The sequence below is a fragment of the Misgurnus anguillicaudatus genome, chromosome 21, assembly GCF_027580225.2.
Source record: "Misgurnus anguillicaudatus chromosome 21, ASM2758022v2, whole genome shotgun sequence".
NCBI classification, from domain to species: Eukaryota; Metazoa; Chordata; class Actinopteri; order Cypriniformes; family Cobitidae; genus Misgurnus; species Misgurnus anguillicaudatus.
The window spans coordinates 30,699,095-30,709,390 of NC_073357.2; the positions used below are offsets into that span (position 1 = coordinate 30,699,095).

A 10,296-nucleotide genomic window follows, 5' to 3' on the forward strand; every position below is an offset into this window, starting at 1 on the left:
GTGGCTCCCCTTGTGATGTCAGAAGGGGATAATACCGCCCATTAATCTATTTGCATTTAAAAGGACACACACACAAAGTGGCAATTTTAACTTGCTATAATAAATTATCTATATGATATTTTGAGCTAAAACTTCACATACGTACTCTGGGGACACCAAGGATTTATTTGACATCTTAAAAAGTGATAGTTCAGATTTTTTATCATTACAGACGAACTCTTAAATGGAGGAAACATTTGATTGCCTAAAACCTAAAAATGTTATCTAAAATATTATTTAAAAGCAAAACTGTTGGCTACGATATGTAATAAAGTAATATCACATTACAGCACCATTTGCTGAAAATACGTTAGAATACTTTAAAAGCAATAAATTGAAACATTTGCAAATGCAAGCAGCCTGCTTGAGAAGACACTGTGATCAACAAATGTTGTATGACGGCAACACGTTAAATCTTACCCTGAAACCCTTACAAATTGCTGCAATAGCTTAGTAGCTTTGTGGTTTCTGGTGTTGTTACATTACATGGGAGTTTTTTCCTCAAACATGTATTAAATACTGATATAATAGCTCAGGGATTGTTATGGCACAGATCATCACTTCATTGCTTTCTCAGAACATTAACTCACTCCAGGTGTTATACTGAGAGCGAAATACTATAATACACACAGGATTAGCAGCATAACAGTATGGACAATACATAAACCTACTGAACCCAACTCTACTGTTTCCACCACAAAATCATATTGAAGTAGACGGATGAGCAAATAGCTGTGACTTGATATATCTTTCCTAAGGTCAAATAACAGCACATCATGTTGCGCTCTTCAGTTAATGCAAGCTCACGCTATTTTTAACCTTGATTCCTGATCTTAAGTAGCAGCAGCAGCCCATGTCAAGAACACCAGAGGCCCAGACTAAACATCTCTCATGCTGGAGGATGCCTGTTACAGCCATCACGACACCAAAGTATGCAGCTGAGTTTTGACCTAATCAAAACATAATGCATTCTCAGTATGGTCAGCATAACACGACCCAGCGGTGGGAACCCCGAAATTGATTCGGTTTCTTTGTCCAGTCCTCATCAGGGGCTTTGTTTTCATCTATCAGCACCACATTAAAGAGAGGACTAAGAACAACCCCACACATTCCATACAGCATGTGTGCCAGGGTTCAACACATAGCTGTATTTGGCTGTTTAGGACATTATGGGCTTCCACCCATGTTGTGACTGGGTTACACGCTGGACACGCATCCCCCTGGGGCATCCCATCATCCATCTGATTGCAAATACGGAAGTCTCAGTGCTCCTTTGCTCTTTTCTCAGAGGAAGTTACTGGTTGGTGAAATGCATGCATGGGGCACATCTGAAGCCTCCTCTGGTGTCGTAAGGCCCCAAGAGGCTTTCCCTTCCTCAAAAACAATTGAAGTTGGACGGAAAAAGACATTAGGATATGATTCATGCTAGGCCTGTTATATGTTGATAGTGTATTAATTAACTCCAGCCAGTACAAATCGAAGTATTTAACCTAAGGTAATACTAATGGTGATTAAGAGCGAGTTTCGTGCAGCTGTTACTAATTTATTGTTAGTGAATTAATTCTGCAAGGGCGGACAATATACATGGTACATACCTAGTTGTCAGGATAAAGTAATGTAACTATTTAGTCTATAGGCATTATTAATTTCACCAAGTACACCTAAATCATTTACGAGTTAATAGTACGATTTACACATGTTAAAGTCATTTAGGCACAGCAGAAACATTATACCAAAGTTGTTAAATTGTTTCCCATTTCTTGAACACATTCGTAAAGAGTCCATCAATCACGCTAAGCAAAAGCCACAAAGTCTCAAAAATACAACAATATCCTTTTTGTTCACCACACCCTTACCACATAATTTTCTTGACACAATCATTCTGTTTAGGCATCTGAAGATAAAAAGCAGAACATTGTATCGTAAAGTTATGCCCAGATGATGGTAACATTCAGAATGTGAGACAAATGTTTTCCATCTAAAATTAGAGGAATTCTTTGTTTAGATTAAGAGGAAACAGACTTCATCTGCTACTAAAAATCACCTTGGGACCAGTTGGTTAAAGTAAACGCAAACATCAAGATCAAAGCCTAAGTTCTGAGAAATGTTTGGAGATGAACATAACTGAAACAGAATAGAATGGTTTGCTCTCCTTTACATTAAAATGTATATGTATTTTAAGTGTGACTTAACTTTCCAGAAATGTCCAGATTAAATCAAATTCCCGTATATGTCATAAGTGATGGATATATGGCGACACCACAACAAGTGTGTAAAGGGGCCATGGCATGAAAATCTGACTTTTTTCCGTGTTTAAAGGACAAGTTCAGTATTTTACACTTAAAGCCCTGTTTTCAGATTGTTTATAATGAAATAGAACAGTTTTGACTGAAATTTGGACATATGCGGCTGCCGCCCCGAGAATTTTCGGGTGTTTGTTGTTTCACCTCCCACCCCTATAATGGCTGTATAGGTGCACTGGAACAATCCTTCCTAAAATGCATTAAACTTTTGTTTACAAAGACGTGAATCTCACCAAGTGGTCAGGGGTGTTCACTGATATGCTCACACAAAAATCGCTGCAAAAGATGCTTTCCAACAGGTGTTTTACAATTTGTTGTAAAAACTTGTGGACCTATTTTCCAAACGCCTCACACCCGTATTTCTTCCGCTGAGAGCTTGAATAATAGACACTCCAGCCCAGGTGGTGGCGATAATCCGCCTTTGCCAATTGCAAGAATACAAACGGGTTCCCAGCGCGGAGTAATACCGTACCTCACAGCACATCTAATACAAGTCAATGGAGTTGGCAAAAAACTACGATAAAACCTGTTGGAAAGCATCTTTTGCAACAATTTTTGTGTGAGCATATCAGTGAACACCCATGACCACTCGGCGAGCCCCACATCCCTGCAAACGAAAGTTTAATGCATTTTAATAAGGATTGTTCCTGTGCACCTATAAACCCATTATAAAGGTGGGAGGTGATACAAGAAACACCCGAAAATTCTCGGGCCAGCATTATATGTCCAAATTTCAGTCAAAACTGTTCTATTTCATCATAAACAATCTGAAAACAGGGCTTTAAGTGTAAAATAGCGAACTTGTCCTTTAAGTGCTATGATTGGGTCCCCAGTGCTTCTATCAACCTAGAAAATGTGAAAAAGATCAACCCAGTAACTTAGTTTTGGTAAACCATTCTCTGCAAGGACATGAAAAAATAGGTTGTTGAAATTTGGCTCTCCTTATGATGTCATAAGGAGCTCTTATTTAAATATACCACCCCTTAATCTGTACTATCCAACCACACCACTGCCATTTAGTGCAGAGAAAAGCACAATTGAGTTTTAATTGCAACAAACCACCATCATTGTGATCAGTGTTTGAATTTCATCAGCTCATTTGCATTTTAAAGGACACACCCAAATCGACACATTTTTGCACACACCTACAAAGTGGCAATTTTAACATGCTATAATAAATTATTTATATGGTATTTTGAAATAAAACTTCACATATGTGCTCTGGGGACACCAAATATTTATTTGACATCTTAAAAAAAGTCTTGTGCCATGGCCCCTTTAAAAAGAAACATTTAGCATTTAGGACATATTTGTTGAGGTGTCATGATAAGCCATGGGGAAATAATGGATAGCCTTGGAGAGAGAGAGAGAGAGAAAGAGAGAGAGAGAGAGAGAGAGAGAGAGAGAGAGAGAGAGAGAGAGAGAGAGAGTTGTGGTTTGTAGCACAATCTCAAAACCTTAATCATTTCCCACACTGTGTGGCCCTGGGGGACAGACAATGGTAGGTATTATTTACCACCGAGATAAGATGGATTGTATAAACATAACGTCAAATTAATTCTAAAATTAAATTTTATTTACAATATAATTCCCCCAATAACCAACACACAGAGTGAATTCCCAATTTGTATTTTATTTTAGCTTATTTCTTTCAGATTACATTTTAAATTAATGTTACAGACTTTTAACTTTTTTACATTGCGATAATGATAACTGTGGTAACAGTTACATAGATGGTTTTACTCACAGTGTGTTTAAAAGGTTTGAGCGCCTCCTTGTTTCTGATTCACAGAAACACAGAGCTGATCCAGTACTGTACATGCTGCCATAATGATACATGATAAATAACATCCTAATGAAAGCAATTCACACTGCTACTATCAGCAGGTGCGGTATTACATAAATGTCATCCCTCCTATACGTCTGGAAGCTTTAATTGTTACATTTATCACATGCAGACACAAGCAACCTTTTAATTATTTATGCATTGTTTACATATTTTTTTCCATTACACTTTTCTTAATAGCTACTCTATTTAGGTATTTGAAAACAATTGTGAATAGCATTCCATCAGTTTGCGTGCAAGAAACTCAAAGCAGTCCGGGAGCATCAAACATACAGAAGAGAGTCAGACAATGAAATGCATACCTTATCTGAATGATTGACGTGTCTGTTGCCAAGGTAACCTTCACATATCCATTCAGTGAGTTTGTGTTAGTGAGTGTTAAGTGGAGTGCGCTCTGACTGCGATCAGTCTGTTTCAGTAGTTTTGGATGGGAGTAGGAGGAGGGAATGCAGGAAATGATGAGTATCGTTATTTGAGAAATGTGATATCCACGGCCTGTTTAAAACGTTCACGTTATTACGGCACATACTTAGTGTTAGAGAAAAAAAATCCACTGAGTTTTTCCTGTTTAAGTGCTCATTTTCAATTTCACTTGTAGGTGTATTCAGTCACGCATTGTTATTATTCCAGTAAAACATCTGCTGACTTACTCTTGGTGGGAAAGTTTTTTTTAACGTAACGAAAAAATGTGTAAAACAGCGCCTCCTGTGGTCCAAAATGATCATTATCGTCCAGATTCAGTGTTGGGAGAGCAACAACATGTATATATACCGAGACAACAAACCACTTATTTTCATGTCAATGTATTTAACATAACTGCAATGTAAATGAGATCAAAACAGCTGTCATCATGTACAATTTGGGAGATACCTGAACACTTAAATTATTATATATACAACTTATTAACAAAGGATTTGTAATTGTGACATCTTCAAAGGTTTTCCTTGTCAAATACTGCAAGCAAAAAATAAAAATAAAATAAAGACAAAATCTACATTTAATGACAAGGTTGAACCTGAATCTACAGAAAGCTAGAAAAAACTAAATTGGTTAGTCATCAAATAACACATCATCTGGGGAATGAGACTTAACACATCCACAGATTACTATTATTATATACATATAATAGCTGACAGTAAACCATAAGGTAAGAAAGAGAAGAATATGAAAAAAAGTGGTAGAGAGGGATTTTTACACTGTACAATTAAATACAGGACTGTGAATTAATGTTTTGAATTAATAACATTTTTGAAATTTATATACAAAATTTCTAGAACAAATGATCACCTAATTGTATGAGGAAATTGGCACTTCTATCCCCACATCAATTTCAGTGTGACTGGACTGCATTAGGAGTAAACTTTTTTTGGCTTGTATCTTAGTGCATAACTTTAAAATTTGATAACAGTGGTGTTAATGCAAATTGAAGCAACTGAATCACAAGTCATTAGAGATAAACATCTAAAAAAACAAGGTTTTCACTCACTCTTTGTTCAAGACATGAAACGTAGACACATCAAAATACACACAAACAATGTTAGATATGGGCACAGGGTGCTGCAGATGCTCAGCCTTTAGCACAGTACCAAAACCCATATAAAACAGTCGAAACTAAAGTGCTTTTAGCTGAGCACCACATGGCGGTCGAAGACAGACTTGCGCTGTTCCTGGACCTGCCTCATCCAGCGCTGCTGAGCATGTTCCACTTTGTTTAGCATGTTGGAACGAGAACGAGAGCGAGAAAGCACATCGTGGGCATTGGCGAAGGGCTGCTGGTCCTGAAACAATAAAGTTTAATATTATTACACTTCTGTTTAAATTAGATATTAAATTGGTCTGCATACATTTATGAATGTTAAATTGATCTAGCTACATTTACATCTATATTAAAAGATGGACAAGTCACAGGACAACGTTAACATTCACTTACTCCAACATCATCATCACTCTGAATAAGCTGTGAATGGCCAAACAGCCTTCTCTTCAACATAGGTTCCAACAGTGTCAGATAGACCATATACAAGAGTAAAAGTCCCAGAATAGACAAATAAATAATAATGGTGACCTGAAAAAAGAGAAAGAATTTTAGGACAATAGTGCTTATCGAATAACTTTTTTTCTTGTAAGCAACATTTCAATTTATCTTATTTTTTTAGATGAAGTGGAAGAGCATGGCACCCAGGGTCATAAGTTCATTTTCAATGTATGTACTGATAAAAATGCATAGCATAAAATGCACTGTAGGTCAATCTGGATACAAGCATCTGTCAAATGCATAAATGTAAAACTTGTTTTCTAAATTAGCATGTATTTCTTCCTTCACCAACACCAGTCAAGGAGAGGTTATACAATGACTGATCACAAGACAGTGAAGTTATTTATTGACTCAAGGGTCACGCTGCTGCTTAGCAATATTATGTGGCTGGCTGGCTATTTACTATGAACCAAAGATTAACTCATTCAGGCTGACACATTCTGCACATGATGACTGTTGTCTCAGTGTTGCACTTGCAATGCCACAAGAAGATCAAGTCTAATGGAGTATCTTCCAAATGCCATCCCTATGGTAGCGGAGTCTATACGTTCAGTATGCAGAGGAATCTCTTAAATAGCAGATAGTTTAATTTCCTCCCCACCATTCTATTTTGGCACTGTCACAATCAGAGGTGAACAGTAGGGGTGCGCGGGGCAAAAACGAATGCGGGGTTAGTTGTAAGACGGACTGTTTACATTGTTGCACAGAGTTGAGTGATTAGTTTTTTCCGTATTGTTTTCACGCTGCCAAAAGACGGTCTCCCGCATATTTATGTTTTTCTATATAGTTTTTGATGAAAGAGTGTTTTGGTGGCATGTAAGTACATTTTTTCATCATGTTTTTTATTTGGTTTCTGAGTTGGATGTGTAAGATACCAAAACCAAATTATAAATAAAAAACTATTTTCACCCAGTGGGGTTAGTTGTAAAGCTGTGTTACAACTAACCCCTCAGCACTAACGATATGAAAACAGCTAACGTTAGCATAATTCTTGTTTAAATAAGCTACAAAATAATGATTGCTGGCTGCCAAGAAAATAAATGTGCCTGTCTTATCAAAAATGGTAACAAAATAGATTTTTGTTTATAATGGCTATAACAGACTTTGATTTTCATTATCTAAGAATTAGATTTTGAGACTTTAGTATGGTTTTTACAGACTGGGTCACATATAAAAAAAAATGTTTGTCATAATTGTGCTGCTTTTCCTCACATATTTAGACATGTATATCCATTTTTTTTTTTAAATATAGACATAGCAATAACATTGGACAAACCAGATGCATTGTTTAAAGTATTATAGCACATGTGCTAATTTTCGACACCTGTCCATACATACTTTAATTTTTAACAAATACAAAATTTGCAAAATTTATAATTGAACTATGGTTAGATGAGGGATGAATAGTGTAGACACCTGTCTGTTATAGACAGATATATAAACAATATCCACTTCATGTATATAAACAAAATAGTATTGTAATATTTGTCTGCCACCTTAGTTTTTAGCTGTTACAATTAACCCCACCTATGGGGTAAGTTGTAACGTTTGCCTTCTGTCATGTTTGGTGTAATTGTCCAAGAATGGTAAGTAATAGAAACAAACTTCAAATGGTCTTTTGTAGCAGAGACGTGTGTGTTGCTTGTGCAAAAATACAATTAATCAAACTCTAATTTTTTTAATGATTGAGCCAAAACCAAAAAGCATTAGGTTGTGCCCTGCTCTCCTCTACTTATTTATTTTACTTTCTACTTAAAAGTATTTTTTAACTATTCGTATTTTATTCGTTTTTTTTTAAACATACATTCCGAAAAATATTATGATCATTTTTTACTTCACTACATTTCATAAATATCAGTTTTTGTTTTACATTAAACAAAAATGTGTTAAATAATATTTAAGTACATTAAACATCTAGTACTTTCTTACTTTTACCTAATTGTATTGTAATTTTACTCAAATAAACCACACAACTTGAATGTAATTAGGTATTAAATCATTTTTCATATGTGATATAAAGGAATACACAGTATGATTATATGCTTTAGAATGTAGTAGTGAAGTAATTTTTTCCCAGTACAAACACTCTGATAAAGCACAGATGCTTGGAAAATGTAAATAAAATATTTAAGTACTCTCCCCCTCTGGTCATTATATACGTGCATCTGTCAGTAAGGTCTGTCACTGTATGAATATTTCAGTTTTCTAGCTGTACCTTATCCTTTATCTTTTGTACAAGAGGCAGGGTAAATATGGGTGTGCCACATTTTGCTGAGCATTCTACTTTAACTGGATTTCCACCTGACCTGTTTTAAAAGTTCCAGGCATTAACATTTTAAGCAACATGTTTCTGCATAATTATGTATGCATCTGCACCAGCCTCCCTTCAAAACTTGACTGAATTAGGCAAATGAATCACTACACATTTCAACATTCATTATCTGCACCCAAAAAGTAAGGTGCCTGGAACAACATCTGTTCTCTTAATGATTAACTGTGACAGTCTCTTCCAGTGACCCACTTTTTAGATTTATTTCAACTACATTTTATTGCAAATCATCATTCACACTGTGTGAAATGTCTCACTGTCATTTTTTATTTCTAATTCCATTTCAGGTTTTTACTTTAATTGCTTTCTCATGAAGTGCAGCGCAAACTACCCCCTTGTGTTATACTTCAAAAGCTCTGATGATAGGCCAATGTAAAACAGATATTACTGCAATCTACATAACAATTCTGTGTTGGGGTATCCGCAACTATGCTATAGCTAAGGTGTCATCTTTGTGAAAGGGGTGTTCTTTAAAAATTCAATTTTTTGTAATATGACAGAAAGTCATACAGGTTTATAAGAACATGTGTGTGAGTAAATCATGACAGAATTTTCAAATTTTGCCTAAACTATTCCCATAGTGAACTAATAACATAGTCACACATTCTTAATGGTATACACATGATTTACTTTCATTAAAGTAAACTATAAAGCAAAAATGACAGGGATCTATAGACTGCACTCACTTTGATAGTTCCAGAGCTTCTTTCTTCATATTTGCATTCACAGCGTAAACAATATGCCTCCACATCCTTTCCATCAACAGGCATCGGCTCCACCACATGAAGGCAATTACTGTAAAAAGGAAATGATTTGATGAGTTATAGAGTAATGATGAGAGCAATAAGTGACTGCACACACATGTAAAGCCTAATGAATCATTTACCAGTCCTTCAGAGAAACGTTTTGATTGTAGATCTGTCCATCAATATCTTTGTAGGGCGGACAGATACATTTACACCTGATGTCTTCTGAATTCTGGGAAAAGTGATCACAAATGCACAACCTTATATATTTACACATTATATTAAGGCCAATGATTGACATGAAAACAATCAAGACCGTTGGCACATTTATCCATGTTGTTGGCAGTTTAGTTATTCATTTAACCCAATCAACAATGTATACAATATTTATCAGTTTATTGTATAATATAATTATTATTTATCATTTTTATTTCGCAGAACAACAAAAAGATGCTAACGGCTAGTTAGCATTGCTAGCTAACGCAACAAAACTGTACCTTCAGAACAACATATGAATCTCACATAACCATAGTTCGTCGTGTCTCGTAATATAATGACAAATATCAAAATTCACCTTAGCCTCTGAGAGATGTCCTGATAATATCAGAAGCAAACAAACTAACAAGGAAGACAGCGGATTGACAGCGCCTGCTGAAGTCAGTGTAGCCATTTTTCAGTTACGGCCCAACCAATGTTGTCAATTACTGAAGACAGTTGTCTCAGAAAGAGTAAATATGAATTTACTAGCGCATGCAACTTCCTTTGTCCAGGTAAACGTTAACAAAACAACTCGCACTTGACTGGGTCTGTCTGACACATCAGCTGACCATCAGCAGCTGGTCCCCGCATTTGCTCTTCCCTCTGGAAACACGTGAGTAGGAACCATCTTCCGTACGATTAGAGGTGTGTTCGACTTCACCAAAGAACTTCACACGGCTTTGCGCAGATCGGTAGGCACATGACGTCAAAGAACCGCATGAGCTCTCGCGATACCTACG

At 36.1% G+C, this 10,296-nt stretch overlaps 2 protein-coding genes across 2 annotated transcripts in view; both read right to left on the reverse strand.

The window, feature by feature from the left end:
• The window catches only part of dennd2b (DENN domain containing 2B), a 68,454-nt gene extending 63,621 nt beyond the window's left edge, over nucleotides 1-4,833 (reverse strand). The window contains exon 1 of the mRNA XM_055201878.2: nucleotides 4,491-4,833. The gene's annotated coding sequence lies outside the window, so the exon portion shown is untranslated. The remainder of the gene's footprint in view (nucleotides 1-4,490) is intronic.
• A 142-nt stretch (nucleotides 4,834-4,975) lies between these two features.
• tmem9b (TMEM9 domain family, member B) lies at nucleotides 4,976-10,196 on the reverse strand. Its single transcript, XM_055201918.2, has 5 exons — nucleotides 9,873-10,196; nucleotides 9,439-9,530; nucleotides 9,239-9,347; nucleotides 6,119-6,253; nucleotides 4,976-5,966 (listed from the first exon to the last, which is right to left on the reverse strand). Exons 1-5 carry the CDS (start codon nucleotides 9,966-9,968, stop codon nucleotides 5,811-5,813), a joined length of 588 nt encoding a protein of 195 aa, XP_055057893.1. The 5' UTR covers nucleotides 9,969-10,196; the 3' UTR covers nucleotides 4,976-5,810.
• Between the last annotated feature and the right edge of the window lie 100 nt (nucleotides 10,197-10,296).